General features: G+C 34.0%; 2 protein-coding genes across 7 annotated transcripts in view; one reads left to right on the top strand and one right to left on the bottom strand.

Moving 5' to 3' along the window:
- Positions 1-1,284, bottom strand: part of LOC144958053 (centrosomal protein of 70 kDa-like) — a 39,862-nt gene extending 38,578 nt beyond the window's left edge. For all 3 annotated transcript variants that reach the window (XR_013642323.1, XM_078889641.1, XM_078889640.1), the window contains exon 1: positions 1,214-1,284. Coding sequence is in view for 2 of the 3 variants with exons in the window: in XM_078889641.1 (XP_078745767.1) it covers positions 1,214-1,246 (33 nt within the window). In the remaining variant the exon portion in view is untranslated. The remainder of the gene's footprint in view (positions 1-1,213) is intronic.
- Positions 418-20,439, top strand: part of LOC144958054 (CDK5 regulatory subunit-associated protein 3-like) — a 30,675-nt gene continuing 10,653 nt past the window's right edge. The window contains exons 1-10 of one of the 4 annotated variants that reach the window (XM_078889646.1): positions 418-557; positions 6,920-7,014; positions 8,495-8,638; positions 9,641-9,741; positions 10,993-11,041; positions 11,926-12,014; positions 13,846-13,935; positions 15,902-16,038; positions 16,558-16,724; positions 20,027-20,157. In XM_078889646.1, coding sequence (XP_078745772.1) covers positions 541-557; positions 6,920-7,014; positions 8,495-8,638; positions 9,641-9,741; positions 10,993-11,041; positions 11,926-12,014; positions 13,846-13,935; positions 15,902-16,038; positions 16,558-16,724; positions 20,027-20,157 — 1,020 coding nt within the window. In that variant the 5' untranslated portion in view covers positions 418-540. Of the gene's footprint in view, positions 558-1,304; positions 1,512-6,919; positions 7,015-8,494; positions 8,639-9,640; positions 9,742-10,992; positions 11,042-11,925; positions 12,015-13,845; positions 13,936-15,901; positions 16,039-16,557; positions 16,725-20,026; positions 20,158-20,439 lie in introns of those variants that run through there. The other 3 variants (XM_078889647.1, XM_078889650.1, XM_078889649.1) reach the window with 3 other exon arrangements.

Here is a 20,439-nt window from a genome sequence, read left to right as displayed (position 1 = left end):
TGTTTACATTGTGTAACTGGTCCAAATTCATCACCCACGATAGCCTAGACATCTCATAGACTGCTAAATATTCCGAGTGAAATTTGATACCCCACCCCTACACTTGTTACATATTTGTTGAACTGAATTAACATTAGTGCAACAGAAAGTAGACAGTTTGTACTATGTACTAGTGTGAATAATAATAAACTGCAACGTCTGATTATTGTTGTAGGGATTCCAGAAATATTTGATTTAAACGATAAATGTAGTGAAAATGTGAGTCTACTTTGCTGTGTTCCTGAGAAAGAAATATACCGATGATATCTATGATATTTAGTCCACTGTGTGAGGGGATTTCAATCTATAACATGAGTGATATAGATTTACATTTAAGATAATTGTCGCTTGGCTATGCCATTATTTATCAGACCAATTAGACTACTCGCTTCACTGACTGCAGGCACGTGCCATGCCAGAGCGCAGGTAAAGAGAAGGAGAGTAGTGACCTCTTGACCTAGCATCTCAACTAAGTGATCCGCTGGTAAACCACTGTGATCAATGTGGTCAATATTGAGGTAAGTATCGATGATATTTGGTCCTTTTTAAATATTTTTATTTCCGGTGGACTGAATACACAACTGTTTTTTCAGTCCACTGCTGGACTGAAAACACAGTTCCTTAATTTTATGTTTTTAAGATATTTTATTAACTTTCCTTATTTCATGTGCATTTGGAAACATTCAATATTATGGAATGTGGATAATTGTTTAAAAGAGCGGAGTTTCAAATATGTGTCTGGGGATAACGAAATTTGGTTATGGTGTATGGGGATAACGAATTTTCATTATCCCCAGACGGGTGTCTCTGGGGATAATCACAGCGTAAAATTAAAATAAAATGGTTTAAATTTATGTGCCAGTTCATCAATTTCAATGCAGAAATCTTCCTGAATAGATTACATGCAAAATTAAAATAGTTCTTCAAATTCAAATATTGATTAGTTTTTTTAGTTCACCGTCAAGTCTCCGGCCGTCACAACTTTTAATTTTCAAAAACAAGCCAAAACAAGTTTCTTTTTTTCTCAAAAATTTAATTGCTGATATGATTTGTTAATACTATGCAATTTTATATCATTAGGGACTTTTCCTTTGGGTAGTCAAATAATGGCAAAAAACCCCAATATTTAAATTGAATGGATCAAGGAGTTAAGTTGAGGAAATGTTTCTCTTACTTTCAAATTCGTAACTCCATAGAAATCAGCCATTTTGTAAACAATATGGTCAGTACTAAACGATAAATCGCGAAGGTAAAAAGTAAAAACTACTCGAAAAAAAATGCAAAAAGCTGGTAAAAGTAAAAGTGAAATTTTGCGGAAAACGAAATAACCATAAATTTTGACAACATTTGAGTTTCACAACCAACAACATATGGACCAATGGACACAACAATTATTGACATTAAATAATATATTAATCTTAACATTGGTTGTATTTAAGAGAACACAATAATAATTGAATAAAGTGGACTAGGTAAGGGAATTTGAATTGTCATGGTTCATGGTCTCACAAATTCGTAGGTAGTCTGCTGTACTTTGTTGAGTCAGATGAGAGCGTCTGCTGTTCTTATGTCTCCTGACACTGACTGCGACTGAGACTAAAACTGACATTTCATAGAGCTGTTACTGTTATATAATTTAGAGAAATGCTTTTGTTACCTTTGTTGTGGCCATTACTATTGGTGTTATGAAGTCGGCTCACGTGGAAATGGAAACTCACAAAGGCTAGGCAAAAAGAAACTCCATAAAACTCTGCTGAAATAGCAAAAAGTGACTTCCCAAAGGGGAAAGCGGAAACTCAAAGAGAATGCCGGAGAGTCCATAGAAATTATGTTGACAAAATAATAACCGATGAGAGCAACAACAATTAAAAACAAAGGCAGTACTAGACTGCGAATAGAAGTGGCCTTACAATTACAAAAAAGGAGAATAAAACTAAAGCAGAGAATTATAGACGGCTGTCATTATTCCCAGACGCCTGTCTGGGGATAATGAACATTCGTTATCCCCAGACAGGTGTCTGGGGATAACCAATTTTTGTTATCCCCAGACAGGTGTCTGGGGATAAAGAAAATTTGTTATCCCCAGACGCATGTAGCAAGTGGGCAGAAAGATTTTATGCAAAATGCCAAACTAGGCGTGAAAAATACCAAATATTCTGGAAAAAATACTAGTGGTTGTGTCCCAAAACAGTTAATATATCAAGTGATATTTAACACAAGATGAAAGTAAATAGTGATCAAATGTCAAATCCAGCTCTTTTAAAAAAATTATTTTAAAGCAAATGGATCAATGAAATTTCTTTTGTTACTTTGATCTGAAAACGTCAAACTGGCAATTCGACTTTTTATTTTTAACCAGGAAGAAAGTTGTTAATCATCAAATCTGTTCATAGTCCACCAACCATTTAAATTTTCACTACCTACCTACCTGTTAACTTTATTGATATTCTCTTGTTTCTATAATTTGCTATTTCTGGCCACAATTTTGGGGATGACCGGGAATTATTTTTTATTTCGCGGACGAATTCCTAGGCCATGGTGTTGTTCGCCCCAAAGCCCAAAACCGACACCTGTTATTTTCCTGTCTTCTTCGCACAAGACAATATAATTTAGTATCATGCGTCCACAAAACTAGATCCAACAACATATTTTTATTCGAATCAGAGATGAAAATAACTACCAAAACAAGGAAGCAAAAATGGTGGAAATATGTTTAGCTCATATATGAATTTAAGATATTCCGACAGCGGTGTGGATAGACAGCTCAGTGGGTTAGGCCACCTTTCATATTTTACTCCTTTTAGCTGCACAGATTCGAACCAGTCGCGCCCCCCCCCCCCCCCCCCCCCCTCACACACACACACTTTTTTTTATTTTTTACTTTTTCTTTCTTTCTTCCCAATTGATGTTCATTGTTTTCACTTTTGTTCCGAGTTCCGAGCAAGAGTTTTTTTAATCAGTTGAATTTTGTATTTTTCCGATAATATTATTTCATTATTTAATTTGGTCTAGATCTATTATTGTTTTTGTTTTTTTTGGTCAAATGATAATATTTTATTATTATTATTATTATTATTATTATTTATTATTATTATTATTATTATTATTATTATTATTATTATTAATAATAATAATAATAATAATAATAATAATAATAATAATAAATAATTGTAATAATTGTTATTATTATTACTATTACCATCATAATCATTATTATATTATTATCAATATTAATATTATTTTTATTATTAATACTCTTAGTATCATACTATTACTATTATTATTATTATTATTATTATTATTATTATTATTATTATTATTATTATTATTATTATTATTATTATATTATTATTATTATTATTATTATTATTATTATTATTATTATTATTATTATTATTATTATTATTATTATTATTATTATTTTATTATTATTATTATTATATTATTATTATTATTATTATTATTATTATTATTATTATTATTATTATTATTATTATTATTATATTATTATTATATTTTATTATTATTATTATTATTATTATTATTATTTTATTATTATTATTATTATTATTATTATTATTATTATTTATTATTATTTATTATTATTATTTATCTGATCCTCTTTGACATTTCGCTCTCTGAATATTTCTGTTTGTTTGCTTTTTAATTATTTATTCTTTTTAGACACTATTTGAGATCGGAGTGGGGACGAATATATTTGCTAGAGACAAAAAAAAAAAACAGAGAGAGAGAGAGAGAGAGAGAGAGAGAGAGAGAGAGAGAGAGAGAGAGAGAGAGAGAGAGAGAGAGAGAGAGAGAGAGAGAGAGAGAGAGAGAGACACAGCCGTTTAAATAGGGCCCAAACTTTCACTTTAGTTACTTCTTCCCTCACTGGCTACCGTCGAGTAATGTAAACAACCCACCGTCAGCAACAGTGATAACAGCTGTCAAGACGGCGTGCATTGGCAATAAATTATGTCTGCAGGTAAATCTCATCGCTTTGAATTTCTTTCAGGCAGAGAGTAGTAGAAATTTCATCAAAATACTCAATTTTCTCAGCCCGTTGTGGACGCAGCATCTTTTTCATAATTTTCAAACATATATGGATACAAAGGCCAATTTTTCCTCTACAAGACGCAATTATTTTTATTTACATCATTGAATTATAAGTTTGTGTTTTGCTCTTTTGAATAATCAGAGTTTTTTTATGAAATACATATTTAAATTATAAGTTTAAGAAATATTTAAAAATTCAAAATATCAAGCCAACACTTTTTACCATCAAGTGTGAGGGATCAGAGAAAAGTAGATAAAATTATCTTTCATATGAATATATACTTTATTATGTAGATTCAGGGATTTAAGAATAGACGGTATGGAAAGGAATCTCAATAATTATTTTTGTTACCAACAAAGAGGAGAATATTTCATGATATTTTAGAAACCCAATAATAAAACTAGATAGTGATGATAAGAGACATTTATTTAATTTGATTTCATTGAATTTAAGCGGAAATTTTAGATATTTCTTAAATTTACTTATTTAAGTTCTGTTCAGGTTATGGAGAGACACACTGAAGACGGTCATCACACCAGTACAAATGAAATATGTCGAATTTGTTGTGAAAGAGTACAGAGCCATGCTGAGAGGATTAAAAGACTCTAGACGTTATCAACAGTTGACTATAAATATAAATGTGAAATTGTGACATATTTAAATATTTCAATTTGCAAGAAATGTGTTTCACTGATACATAATTTAAAGAAATGCGATGCAGGTATTGATACCTTTGGTTCAATGAGAAAACTCTGAACAAGAAACAATACTTAATGAGGTGAATATGATCCTAATCTTTCACCAGTGATGTGCTATATGCAGTCTATATGGCACACAAATTAAAAGAGGTGCAAGTCAAGTACATGAAAAAAAGTAATGGGCATGGATATCTCAAAAATAAGGTTATGAAACTTATAAGAACTCTTTAAGATTTTCTTAGTGGTTTTGATTGTCTTTAAATGAATGTCCTTATATAACAATTTTTACTGGAATTCTTATAGTTCGTTAATTCTGGGATAGATATAAGTGAATCACATTTGACTATGTTTCTGGTTTATTAAAAAATTTCTATTAAGACAATGCTGTGATTGGATTTCAATTTTACCTTACTCAAAATTATCACTTTTACGTACAGGTGAACTGATATCTCAAAAACGCCTCAATCTACTGATATAAAATTTATATGTCTACATTATACAGATATTCAACATCATTTCCATTACTTTTGTTTTAAAATCTTAAGTGTTGAACATGCTAAAATATTCTCTTAAAATTTTAATTCTCTTAAATTTATGGATCAATTTCATGGGTTATCCCTCTTGCTTTTTAACGCCATCATGATTATGATTAAATAATCAATAAAAACTATGTTAATAAACTGTTTGGTAGTATAAAAATATTTTTGCTACACTTAATAACGGCAATACTACATTAGTTTGAAATTCAGAAAAAATCGATCAAAACGGCGAAAAAATTGTCTCCCTCTCTTAGTGTAAAGCTATGACTCATCATCACTAGACTGGCTAGATTTACCTGGCGAACTAAACTGAAAGCAATAAACGCCTGTGGAGAGAGAGAGAGAGAGAGTTTAATATTTTAAAAAAAGAGGTGGGGGGAGGATGGATGGGACATTTATCCCTTTCAACGTTCTGTAAAAAGAAGACGGAATTTAAAAAAAAAAAAAAAAGTGACGTTACCAGGATTCGAACCCACAACGTCGATTCTGGTCAAACTTCCAGGGCAAATGACTAAACTATTCGGCCATGACACCCACTCCGAAGTCGACGCATATTGTGTATATGTAGTAACAACTGATTTTAATGTTGGTTCATTTTATGTTTTTATAGATATTTTATTAACTTTCCTTATTTCTATAAATGCATTTGGAAACATTCCATATTCTGGAATGTGGATAATTGTTTAAAAGAGCTGAGTTTCAAATATGCGTCTGGGGATAATGAAAATTCGTTATTCCCAGACAGGTGTCTGGGGATAACGAATTTTTATTATCCCCAGACAGGTGTCTGGGGATAATCACAGCGATTATAGACCAGTATCTATTACATCAATCACCAGTATAATACTGGATCATATCATATTTTCTAACATTAAGAATCATATATGGAGGCCAATGTGGTTTTAGTTTTAGGTGTGTTTCTATCTTTTTATTTTAGAAGATTGTCCACATCCATTTTTTAAGTCATCTCTTCAATTTCAATAAAATCACAGTATTTATATATAATATTAATATATATATATATATATATATATATATATATATATATATATTATATATATATATATATATATATATATATATATATATATATATATATATATCTATATATATATAATATATAAACATTTGAAATATAATTAAGATAGTTTGACTTCTACAACGTTGTTATGGAGCGTTGCTTATACTAAAGTTGAGCACTATTATTTCATGGTTTTTGTTTTATAATTTATAATTTATATATATAATATATATATATATATTTTATAATATATATATATATATATATATATATATATATATATATATATATATATATATCTTGGTTATATCTACATTGATAGACAAGATGTTTATTTACTAATGTCATCTTCAATACAATCACAATGTCAATATATACATCTCTTGGTGAAATCTATGTTGATATATTATATTATTCATGCTGCACTTGTATTAACTTTTCACATTCCCTTTGCAGTGAAGTTAAATATTTTTAAAAAATGTTTTAATGCTTTGTTTTCTTTGGGTTTCAAAATTTGCTTGACTTGATTGAGTAAAATCAAATTTAACTTCATTTTCTTCTGAAGGTTTTCATTTTGGTTAAAGAACAAAGAAACGGAAATGACTCAGAACAATCCTCTGGAGGCGTTGCCCATTGATATCCATTATAACAAACTGTTGGGTAAGTATTGTGGTCATCATGGCAGCGTGGCTCAGCAGTACGGTCTTTGCTTCGTATCGGAAAGGTACCGAGTTCGATCACCCGCCGCTGCGCTGTGTGGCCTTGAGCAAGTCACCTCATCCTAGTTCAATTTGTAGTGCTGCATTGTGGCTGTTGCCTGGGTTATTCCAGTCTTCCCTTGGAGTAGACCCTAGAGACAAATTTCTTCTATAGGGTGAATAAAGGGAATTATATTTTATTTTTATTATTTATTTTTTTTTTTGATGGAGAGAAAGATAAAGTGAGTAAATGTGACTCATATATAAGGGAACAACACACTTTGATTTCTGTAAGATAATGTTATATTCTTTTCATCAGAGACAACACTTTTTTTTTTTTGTTTTTGTTTTTTGTGTTGTTTCCTTATATATGAGTCACATTTACTCACTTTATCTTTCTCCACATATTATTGGCTCATTTAGGCACCTCTAGTTTTTGGGTAATCTTGACTTTCGTGACTTCCTCCAATCCTTCCTCGTTGAGAAGAGGGTTGTATTGTTATGATCTACTTTTATTTGTAGAAATTGTATTATTCTTAGTATTTAAAAAAAACAAACATAGATATTCTTTAGAATTAAAAAAAAACCCAACAATATCTGGAGCATTTATGTTAAATAATGCAAAGACCACTAAAGGTGATCAAAATGCTTTACAAGAAATCCCAAGCCAACCACAACCCTTGACATGTAAGATGAAACATGACGCCTGTAAGACGATGTTATATTCTTTTCATCAGAGACAACGCTGTCAGTCAATGGCCAGTTACTCATTTTACACCCTGGTACAGTGAGATAATGTGAGTGAAGAGCGTATTCCAAGGGCTCAACTTTGCACTGGTCAGAGAGGGACTTGAACCAGGAATCTACTGTTCTGAAGGTGTTATACGTATGCTGCAAATTTCTGGCTTAACCTGGATTTCTGAAATGGATTTTAATTTCTGACATCTCAACATGATACTGTTTTGAGGCAGTAGGTCACTTTTGAAAAGAAATTTCAGGCTTTCTGACTTTATAAGAAATTAATTTCGGCTTATTTTTTTTTTTGCCTAACCTCTTCCACCCTTGCATTGCCAGAAGACCATCTGCATCTTTCTGATTGATATTTTGTTTATAACGATTGGTCGAAAAAAGTGGAGCAAGATATCTTTAATCGTGTGCAGAAATGAATTGCACATGTACTGCTATTCAGCCGACTCTGATGTTTGCAATGTTGAACCTTGGAAAATCCACTTCAGCTGTTCATCAAGCAATGGTAAAAATGGCAAAGGACTTGATAGGTGACATTCCTTAAAATAAATTATTCCTAAAAGTTCTTTGTTACAACGAATTGGGACAAAAATTTAAAAGATAGAATTTCTTTTATGAATTAAATTTCTTTTTTTTTTTTTTTAAAAAATGTGTAGCAGTTTATTTTTCATTCCTAGTTTGATTATTATCAACAGATTGGCTTTTGAATCGCCGACACTGCACACAACAATGCCAAGCTTTTCTGACCTTGATCAGAGACAAGATTGGCAAGGCTGTGGAAGCAAGCAAAGCAGAGAATCACAAAGAATCTCGGATTAATGAAATTCTCTCAATGGAAGGTTAGTTTTTACTGGATTGTGGGTAAAAGGACTCACTTATCTTGTTAAATGAAGAATGCCCATAATTTTATTTTAAAAAAATGAAATAATAAGTTGGCAGTGTAACTGAGCAGTACGGTCTTTGCTTCGTACCCGAAAGGTACCGAGTTTGAATCCCTAGCTCAGTATGCGGCGCTGCGCTGCGGATGATGTCTTGGTTATTCCAGTCTTCCCTTGGGATAGACCCTTTAGACAAATTTCCCCTGTGGGATGAAGAAAGGGAATTTTATATTATTTTTGATTTATTATTTCATTCCATGTGTAAAATTGATTATTATTTTTTTTTTAATAAAAAAATTTCACCAATGTAATTTGTACTTTAAGCATTTAGAGTCTGATGCTTCGGAGTTACAACACTCTACAAGATTTTATCCGTATTATTTATTTATATAAGTTGTTGATAGCTGAGGAATAGTTGGTAGAGCACTCACTTCATACACGAAGGGATTGGTATCGATCCTGGGTGAAGGAAGTTGAGATTATTTTCGGACTCCCCTGTCCACCCAGCAGTGATTGGGTAGCTGAATCTATAAGATCCATAGGTTACCAGTGCGGCTATGTGGTCTAGTGGTATGAAACTCGCTTTCAGATCAGAATGTCCTGGGATCGAGCTTAGCTTGGCGCATGGTTGAGTAGTTGGAAAAAGGCTTTTCACTCACATTCTCTCACCGTACTCAGGTGTAAAATGAGTACCTGGCCGTTAACAGCGATGTTCTGCCCGAAAAAGAATGTAATATTGCCTAACAGGCGTCATGTCTCGTCCTACATGTTAAGTGTAAAGCACTTTGACTTTGAGACATCAAGTGGATATTGCGCTATATAAAAACTCATTAAAAAAAAAAAATGAATTTTTAACCAAAAAATAACTCTTGTCTATTGAATGGTATAGAAACTGGGATAAACTCCTTTGTAAGTGTCGATGCAATTATTATTTTTTGTTATTTTTCTACTTATTTATTCCAGATCTGAACTATTTCTATGTCAAAGAATTGTTTGAGTTGTTAAAGAGGACGGATGCAGGAAAGACTAATCTGATTGGTCAATACTCTGTACAAAGCATGAAGGTAAGAGTGTGACCATTCCTTTTTTCTTATAGAAGCAACGAACTTGACATCACTCAGCTCTTTGTTATTGTTTTTAGCCAGACGTTTTTATGCGTACTTCTCACTAAAATCTATCAATCAGATAATAAACATTCAATCTGACACATCATTTTGTGTGTTGGTACATTATATCCAGCTAACGGATGTTGGGAGTATTATGGCTAAATCACAGCATCAATAATACAGGGATGTCAGCTTACCGGTTTTTTCCAGCATTTTCGGGGGGTTCACTTCTTATGTCACACTTCAGCAGTTTTTCCTGTCTCCAAGAAGAAGGGCACTGAAGATCCTTCTTCTCAAGTCAAAAATGATATTATTGGAATTGACGCAACATCTTATGTCACACCTCAGCAGCTTTTCCTGTCTCCAAGAAGAAGGGCACTGAAGATCCTTCTTCTCAAGTCAAAAATGATATTATTGGAATTGACGCAACATCTTATGTCACACCTCAGCAGCTTTTCCTGTCTCCAAGAAGAAGGGCACTGAAGATCCTTCTTCTCAAGTCAAAAATGATATTATTGGAATTGACGCAACATCTTATGTCACACCTCAGCAGCTTTTCCTGTCTCCAAGAAGAAGGGCACTGAAGATCCTTCTTCTCAAGTCAAAAATGATATTATTGGAATTGACGCAACATCTTATGTCACACCTCAGCAGCTTTTCCTGTCTCCAAGAAGAAGGGCACTGAAGATCCTTCTTCTCAAGTCAAAAATGATATTATTGGAATGGATGCAACAAAGGCCCCTTACGTGTGTAAAGGAAAGGAAAGGGGAGAGTTAAAAGAGACGTTTTTGTTTGTTCATTTACAAGGTTTGCTTTAAATAGGTTGTGCTGCTTACGCTCATTGTCAGATTTTTTTGTTTTCAAAAATCACTCGGTATGGAGCCAGAGTTTATCCCGTTTTTCTATAGCATGAAACGGACAATATCGATTGCTTGCTACCCTTTAGATAGGACACTAGTTTGTTAGTTTGTTGCAAAGTACTTTCCACCAGACGCCACTAGGATTGATCTCATTTCCTTTGTGTGTGAAACGAGTGCTCTGCTTTGCCAACCGAGGTATTGGGGGACCTCCCCCACCCCCCCTGCCATTTTCAATATATTAATATATTATATTAACGTCATATTTTAAAAAAATAAATGAAACTTTAATCTTTGAAATTGTAATATTTACTGATGCAATGCTTTTTCTCACTTTTATTTAAATGTGAAGAACTGGAATGAAATTATGAAGCTCTACCAGAGGGATGGAACTTATTTGGGTGAGTGGTCTGTGTAATATGTAAGTCATCATCATCATCATCATCATCATCATCATCATCATCATCATCTTCATCATCATCATCTTCATCTTCATCATCATCATCATCATCACCATCATCATCATCATCATCATCATTATCTGGTGAGAACCATCTGGGTTATTCCAGTCTTCCATTGGAATAGTATAGACACTAGGGACACATTTCTCTGTGGGATGAAGAAAGGGAATTTTATTTTACTTTTATTAAGCCATAGCAACCCCCAGGTTATTTTTCCTTCAGAGCCATTGGGCCCATTGAACTGGAGTTTATCCCAGTTTCTATGGCTTGAAATTGACAATAGCAATTGCTTGCTACTCTTTGGATAGGACGCTAGTCTATCGCAAAGTACTTCTGCCAGATCTAACAGACCCAGCTACCCAATCACTGCTGGGTGGACAGGGGGGTAAAAAAAAAATCTTGACTGCATCCAGGATCGAATTCAGTCCCTTTGTTTGTTGGTTTTCCTCAGGCTCTGCGGAAATCTGTGACTTTGGAGTCGGAGGATGAATTTCCTCCTTTTTAAAAGTTACATTTCCCTCTGCAATCAAATGTTCTGGCAGTTAGAGACTTGATGTGTGATAGAACAAAAAAGTGCAGTTTCCCTTTCTCTGAGGTTGACTAGAGTACATTGATCATACATCACCTCAAATGCTCTAAAAGTGGGGGTTAGTGCAGTCAAAATGGGGTTAAAAGGCAGTTGTTCAAAATTTTCCTCCTTTTTTACTTTTTGTCAGCATCAGCTCTGATTTATTTACATTGATGGTTAAGGGAACTCACAATCTTTCATTTATTTATTTATTTATTTATTTATTTGTTTGTTTATTTATTTTTTACACTGATAGTTGAAGGAGCACAGCTTGTGACCAGAAATGTCAACTTTGAAGTTCCCGCCATCAAGAAGCAAATCACAAAATGTCAACAAACGCAAAAGGTTTGTCAAATTTTACTCACTTTTTCAGAACCAATGACCACCTGAGCTCTAGCCCTTTGGTCTTGTGCCATGACGTAGAAGTTAGACGTCTGACGTCTTTTGCAGTTGTTGTTCCAGGTGACTGTACAGTGTCATACGATGCTTGGATTTTGTGGGAGGAATGTGCACCTAAGGTCTTCAAGAGGTTGACACTCAAACAAGTGGTGTCCCACTATGTGCGGCTATGTGGTCTAGTGGTATGACACTCACTTTCGGATTGGAAGGTCCTGGGTTTGAGCCTCACTCGTCACATAATTGAGTCCTTGGAAAAGACTCTTTACTCAACATTCTCTCATCGTACTCAGGTGTAAAATGAATACCTGGCTGTTTACAGCGTTGTCTCCGTCTGAAAAAAAAAAAACAATATCACCTGACAGGCGTCATGTCTTGTTCTACAAGTTAAGTGTTGCTGTTGTCTCGGGACCCCTTGTAAAGCATTCTGAGCACTTTTAGTGGTTATTGCTCTAAATAAAATCTCAAGTTTTTTTTTCTACTATTATATTTGAAGGGGGGGGGGGGGAGCGGGGGTTTGCAGTCTTACAATTCATGACCCACCATTTCAATCTAGTATTATCTCTCAGCTGCAGGATCCATTGCAATGAAATATCTTTGATTTTTTAATTTTTTTTCTGTAAATGTTATGTAGTTCTTTTTTTTTTTTTTTTTACGAGGCATTTTGAGTGATCTTGATTCTTGGTGGGATGAGCTTTAATTGATATCGGGCAATATCAACTCAATAATCCAATAATGGTACAAAATTATAATGATAATAATAATAATAATGATAATAATAATAATAATAATAATAATAATAATAATAATAATAATAATAATAGTAATAATAATAGTAATAATGATAATGATGATGATAATTATAATAATGATAATGTTGATAATAATAATAATAATATAGTATTAATAATCATGATTAAAATAATGATAATAATAGTATAATAATGATAATAATAATAATAATAATAATAATAATAATAATAATAATAATAATAATAATAATAATAATATAAAATAATAATAATAATATAAATAATAATAATAATAATAATAATAATAATATATAATAATAATAATAATAATAATAATAATAATAATAATAATAATAATAATGATTAAAATGATGATAAAAATAATCATAATAATAATACTAAGTAAAATACTTTGCGGACAGCCATGCCAAATATCTCTCTGCTGTCTGTCTGGATTTAAAGTAAAGTGAAGAATTAATGTTTTTATTGTTTTTGTTATTGGCTGAAGATGGGTTTTGAACCCGAAATGTTCCATGTTTGGTATTTTGTTATTTTTTGAAATGGTTATATTCATTTTTGTTCATTATTTGATAAATAAGTCAGTAAGTAATTAAGTATTTAGTTGTTATGAGCTCATCATTGAACTTAATATCATTTTTTTATAAGTAGAATTTTGAATACCTGACATAATGGCCAGATGTAATATCTGAAAAGGATCTGATTCAAGATATTTAAAAAGTAGTTCTCCAGAGCCAAAGTTTATCCTGATTTCTATCGTGTGAAACGGACAATAGCAATTGCTTGCTATTCTTTGGATAAGATGCTAATCTATTACAAAGTACTTTCCACTAGATTTAGCAGACACAGCTACCCAGTCACTGCTGGATGGACAGGTGGGGTCTAAAATAAAAAAAAATCTTGATTGCGTAGGGATCTATCACAGTCCTTATGCATGTGAAGCGAATGCTCTACCAACTGAGCTATCAAGACCTTCAATCTACATAAGCTTATCATGTTTATAATTTCAGGATTGTTTACGCAAAGAAACTGAGAGTGCCAGCAGCAGCGCTGATTTGCGTCGACAGTATTCTACAGCTTGCAAGAAAATGGGAATTGAGGTAAATTATGGGAGTGGGTGTCCCAACTTTCTTCTTCTGGACGATTGGAGGTTGTTACGGGACCCCAAAGATATTCATACATAATGCATTACATACATAGGTTTGTGATGAAAAGAAATCGACATAAATCAATAATTCTAAATGGTATTAATCTTTTTTAAGCCAACTTCATCATAAATAGGGTGAGAATCCGACACAAAAATTTCGACAACAAAGTGACAAACTTTTGCACTCGTCACTAAGGAATTCCCTTTCTATTATAAGCGATCACGTGATAAATTAAGGTCTTAAGTTCAAAATGATTTGCTGAAGATCTCTATTTTTATTTCAGACCTGTACAATAAAAAACTGGGTTGGCAAACATTAGATCAATGGCGCGTTAAACAACAAGTTGGTTGTGTTCCACACAGCTCTTCTAGGACAAATAAATATTCCCACACAGCACCTTCAAAAAATCAACAACAGTATTTCGAAATTCAAAACTCTCTTTTCAACGTTCAATCACAAGCAGATGTGCACTCATGTTTTATTCCATAATTCGCCAATGGAATAAACTCCAACACAATAAAGAGGCAAGCATCCAGTAGCAAGATCTTCAAACAGTCTCTTCTTCTCAACACTACTGGAGACTGAAACAACCAGATAGACGCTCGACGGGCACACCAATCTTCAATGTGTGAAGCTTTGGCCTGAATGGAAGAGGAAATCCTATGACTGTAATCTGAGTTCTGACCTACCAGCATTGGCCAACAATTGATCCCCCAACCCTCTTGAGTCTCATGAAAAGTAAAAATAAGAAAGAAAGTTTTTTTAAAAATCGCTCCACTCCAACGTGGATAGCTCATACGGTAGAGTCACGCTCTCACCGGCCAGGTGGAGTTGTAGTACCAATAAGGTCGCGGGTTCAAACCCCCATCACCACCGCGAAAATTTTTTATTCTCTATTGTCTTCTGGCATTTTTCTACTCACTTCATCTCTTGTTGTTACCAACTAGTTTTAGTCTTGTGAGCAGTCATCCAACTTGACACTCTGCCATGCATTGTCAATGTACAAATTTCACATTTGATACCATACCTCACTTGAGTTGAGTCATTGAGTCAAAGAATGTTATTTTCTTGACCTTGACATAGTCAATTTAGTTATAGTTTGATAATGAAAATGTGCTGTTGTTTACATTGTTATGGTCGACTTAAGATTTTCATTTTCAGATTTAACACTTACATTTCACTTTGAAATTTTGCTTTCAATCGCCTCAGTTTCAAAAAGGCCAGAAGACTTTGTTGATTGTTCTGTTGACCTTAAAGTTATGAAATTAAGTGTGATCAGAGTTCGATCACCCGCCGCTGCGCTGTGTGGCCTTGAGCAAGTCACCTCACCCTAGCTCTATTTGCAGCGCTGCATTGCGCGTGGTTGTCGCCTGGGTTATTCCAGTCTTCCCTTGGAATAGACCCGAGAGACAAATTTCTCCTATGGGATGAATAAAGGGAATTGTATTTATTTTATTTTATTTATCTTCATCATCATGACCGACGTGATCATTGTCATCGCCTCCATCATATCCTTATCGTGCAATGGCTAGATTTATGAACGTACACCCCCGTGCAGACAGACTTGTGCCAACTAGAGCGTTTATAATACGCAATATCCACTAAATGTGCTCAAAGCGCTTTACATGGGGTCCCTAGCCAGCAACAATACGTAACGTGTTGGACTGGTCTTCGTGCCTGTAAGGTGATATTGCGATCTTTTGTACTAAGAGACAACGCTGTTAACAGCCCGGTACTCATTCTACAACTGAGTATGGTGAAAGAGTGTGAGTAAAGAGCCTTTTCCAAAGACTCAACTATGCGCTGCTCTGAGAAGGACTTGAAACTCTTAACCTTCCGGTCCAAAGGCGAGTGTTATATCACAAGATGACATAGCTGCCAAGGTGCTCAACGAATGCATTTTATAATTTTTCTACAGGGGGAGAAAATTAAGACAGAGTTTGCCAGTCTGGTCAAAGATGTACCCAATGTGTTAAAAAACATTGCAGAGATGGTCGGAGAACTTTCTCCAGCTCTAGAATATTATGACGGCTTCACTTCCTATGTCATTGGCGAGTAAGTCGATTTTTTTAGCTTGTCTTTAAAAAAAAATATTTAGAATATTTTTATCAATTCTCTTCTGACATATTTATTTCTACTTCACTGGGAATGAGTTAAAAACAAAATTTTTTTAAAAGAACCCCCCCCCCCCACCTCCCCCTGCCCCAAGAACTTGAGCTTTTAGCAAGCGCAGTAACCGCAATATATGCTCATAACACTTTACCAGGAGTCTCAAGTAGATTTTGTAAGATGTCTTTTAAAAAATTTATTTTGAATATTTTTTCCCAATTCTCTAATGACATATTTATTTCTAATTCACTGGGAATGATTTACAAAATTTTTGTAAAATCAAAATTAGCAAAATGCTCAGTTTGTTCTTTCTCCTTTATAAGTAGAGGTGATAAACTCGAGGAGGACATGAAGTGTATATTTCATCATGACTGGTTTGAAATTGTTTTGTAAAATCAAAATTATCAAAAATGCTCAACTTTGAACTTTGTGATCTTTACTTACATCTTTCTCCTTTTATAACAGAGGTTATAAACCCGACGTCGACATGACCATGCTGCGTCACATTGTTGCCAAGGGCAACACAACAACATTCGAATGGAGGAAGGGCAAGGAGCCTGCTAAAGTGGAGGAGGTGGAGATAACCATCGACATATCGGATGAGCAGGACCCATCGCCAGAAGCTGAGAGTGGTTGGGAGTTTTTAATTGATTTTTTTTCTTTATTGTTTTTTGTTAATTACTAATTTCATTACCAGAACTGCCAATATGCAGATTTGATCGGCATGAGGCCGTGTAGTCTTGTGGTATGACACTCGCTTTCAGATCAGAAGGTCCTGGGTTCGAGCCTTGCTCGGCACATAGTTGAGTCCTTTACTCACATTCTCTCACCGTACTCAGGTGTAAAATGAGTACCTGGTCGTTAACAGTGTTGTCTGTCCGAAAAAAATTGTATTATTGCCTCATGGGGTTAAATCCCGTCCTTCATGTTAAGTGTTGCTATTGGCCAGGGACCCCTTGTAAAGCGCTTTGAGCATGTTTAGTGGAATTGCACTTTATAAAAGCTCTTTTTTTTTTTTTTTCACATGTCGGCTTCATAATATTCATCACAATAATGATAATGATAATAATAATAATAATGGGTAATTTCTATAGCGCCCCTTTTGACCAAAAATGCTAGGAAGCGCTTATACATATCTGCACATTCGATCATATATATCATTCAAGAAAATCAATAAAATCACCCCCTGAAAACTTGAAAGGAAGTACTCTGTCTTTAAAGAGGCTGTAAAGGAGGGCAGAGAATATACTGTGTCTGGTGTCTGCTGAAAGAGTGTTATATACAGATGGAGGAAAAGTTTTTGTTGTCATCAGTTTTGCTGGGTTAAATACAGTCTGGGACAGCGTGGCTCAGCGGTACGGCCTTTGCTTCGTACCCAAAAGGTACTGTGTCTGACCACCCGCCTCGTTGTGTGGTCTTGAGAAAGTCACCTCGCCCTAGCTTACTTTGCAGCGCTGCACTGCGGCTGAAGCCTGGGTTATTCCAGTTTTCCCTTGGAATAGACCCTAAAGACAAATTTCCCCTTGGGGATGAATAAAGTGAATTTATTTATTTATTTATTTATTGTGATAGCAGGAATAGTTTCTCAAAGGTTAAAAAAAATTGTGGACAAAGCATCATCTTGTTTTTTGTTTTTTTTGGTTTTTTTTAATGTTTTTTTTTTTTGTTTTTTGAAGATGTTACGTCTTGGAATAGACGCTAGAGAAAAATTTCCCCAATCGGATGAATAAAGGGAATTAAAAGAAAAATTGTATATTACTTTTTAGAGGTCAGGGCAGGTCATTGAAAATCGGAACAAATTTGTTCGATTTTCCATTCATATGAACTCGAGAGAGTTAATATTCATGATTTTTTTTTCATAATGAGTTATTCTAAGGTCTTTTTTAACTTAAGCTCTGTCTAAGCAAACCTTACCGTGGGAGATATGTTATGTTATATATTTACGAAATCCCAGCAGATGGTGGTATAGACTGGGGTGATTTGGATGAAGAGGATGGTGGAGGTATCGACTTGGGGACAAGATAGATTTTGAGTTTTATCAACTTGTTTGTTTTGTTTTTATTTTAAAGATGTTGTGTTAATTGTTGTATATTTCTTGTTAGAATCCACATCTTCAAGCTTAATATTCATTATTTTGTTTTTTTCATAACAAGGTATTCTAATGTCTTTTTAACTGAAGCTCTGTCTGCGGGTGGTTGGATGGGAGCATCACCCTTAAATCATATACCTATGATGTTCCCATGGGTGTACGATCCGATAGTGATGTCGTTTCTTCTTCTCTTTACTAGCCTATCCTGCTTCTTTGGTTTGTGATTGTATTTTTGACAGGGGATATTTTTTTTCTGTAAATCTTCTGCCTGTTTGTTCTTGGTTATTTATAATTTAGCTTATGATATCTTTAGGTTATGATTTTGATTTACATTTGTACTATTTTTGTTGGATTGCTTGTTTTTTTGTTTCAGCGGTCTCTCATATAACCTCAATTGTGTTGGAAGAGACCTAAAGCAAAAAACAAACAAAAAAAAGCTCTGTCTAAGCACCCCTTACCGTTGGTGATATGTTATGTTATATATTTTTGAAATCCCAGCAGATGGCGGTATAGAATGGGTAATTTGGATGGAGAGGATGACGGAGGTATCGACTTTGGAGACGAGATAAATTTTTATCAACTTGTTTGTTTTGTTTTTATTTTTGAAGATGTTATGTTAACTCTCTCGAGTTCATATGCATGGAAAATCGAACAAATTTGTTCGATTGTAAATGAGGGTGAACTCGAGAGAGTTAATTGTTGTATATTACTGGATAGAATCCACAGCTTCAAGCTTTTTTTTTTTTTTTTTCAAAATGGCGGCGCTGAATAGCGACGCACAGTTACACCTATGTGATGAATTCTTTTGATATTTATTTGTTTCATGGCAACGTTTCACTCATTTACGTATTAAACGTTGTATGATTGTTCGTATTAATGAATGGTATGTACTTCAAACTTTAACGTTTAGAGTTCTGCTTCAAATCCTCGGAAAAATCGTTCGTATCAATGTTTTTGTCTCAAGGAAATCGAAATGGCGGCGGCCTTGTTTACTTCCGACACAAAAGTGCACCACTAATTTCATCTTATTTCGCGATTTGTTGATTGAAGACCTATCCTTCGCTTAATATTATATAAAGCATTGTATGATGATTTAGAATTACAAAGAGGCATCAAAAATAATAAACCATCCTGTTGATGAAGTAGAAAGAATTCATGGAAAAGCAATAGAAAGGAAAGCATTCTCAATTACCAACAATAAAAAAACATATTTTATACCATGAATTTGATATTTTGCCATCTGGGAGAAGTTTTTGTCAGATTAAATGTGGAACTAACAAGTATAAATCAACGTTCGTTCCATCAGCAATAAAAATGTTGAATATTTCATATGGTACAGCAAAACCAAGGATTGATGCGTTGACTGATTGACTGATTAATTTGTTTAGTGTTAGGCTAGATGAAGTGACCAATTGATAATGATGATAATATTTGGTGTTGAATTGCCAAGAATGTAACGAATTGAAAATGAAATGAAAATGTTGATGTTGTGTATGTCGCATGCGTGAAAGAGAGAAGAGAGAGAGAGAAGAGAGAGAGAGAGAGAGAGAGAGAGAGAGAGAGAGAGAGAGAGAGAGAGAGAGAGAGAGAGAGAGAGAGAGAATGGGTAGGAGTGAGGTGTCTGTTCAATGTTATAGTTATCATATAACGTTATGACAAGTGTAACTAAATGACAAATTGCCATATTTGTGGACAATAAAGATCTATTATTATTATTATTATTATTATTATTAATATTCATTATTTTGTTTTTTCATAACAAGGTATTCTAATGTCTTGTTTTAACGAAGCTCTGTCTAAACAACTCTTACCGTGTATGTTACGTTATATATTTTTAAAATCCAGCAGATGGCGGTATAGACTGGGGTAATTTGGATGCAGAGGATGACGGAGGTATCGACTTTGGGGACGAGATAGATTTTGACCTGGGCGACATCACAGTGGAAGGAGGCGGGGAGACCACAGGCAATGGAATGGTCAGTGAACCTTGTTTTGTTTACACAATAGTATTTTTTAAAAATTGCTTTTAATGTATCTTTTTTGATGCAGGATATGTGGGGAGTTGGGGGGAGCGTGAAGGGGGCTGTGACACGCGGTGGAGGGGGGGGGGGGTGAAGGGGGCTTTGGCGCAGTTGATACAGCAATTGACTGGCACATTAAGAAATTAGGTGAGGTAATCGTTTTACACCCGAGAATGGTGAAAGAGCATTATTAAAGAGCCTTTTCCACAGACTAGACTAAGCTCTGCTCAGAACAGG

The sequence above is a fragment of the Berghia stephanieae genome, chromosome 12 (assembly GCF_034508935.2).
Source record: "Berghia stephanieae isolate SIO BIC M18660-M18661 chromosome 12, UCSD_Bste_1.3, whole genome shotgun sequence".
Classification (NCBI taxonomy): Eukaryota; Metazoa; Mollusca; class Gastropoda; order Nudibranchia; family Aeolidiidae; genus Berghia; species Berghia stephanieae.
The sequence above is the reverse complement of the archived record's forward strand: the minus strand, read 5'-3'. Positions and strand labels throughout refer to the sequence as shown.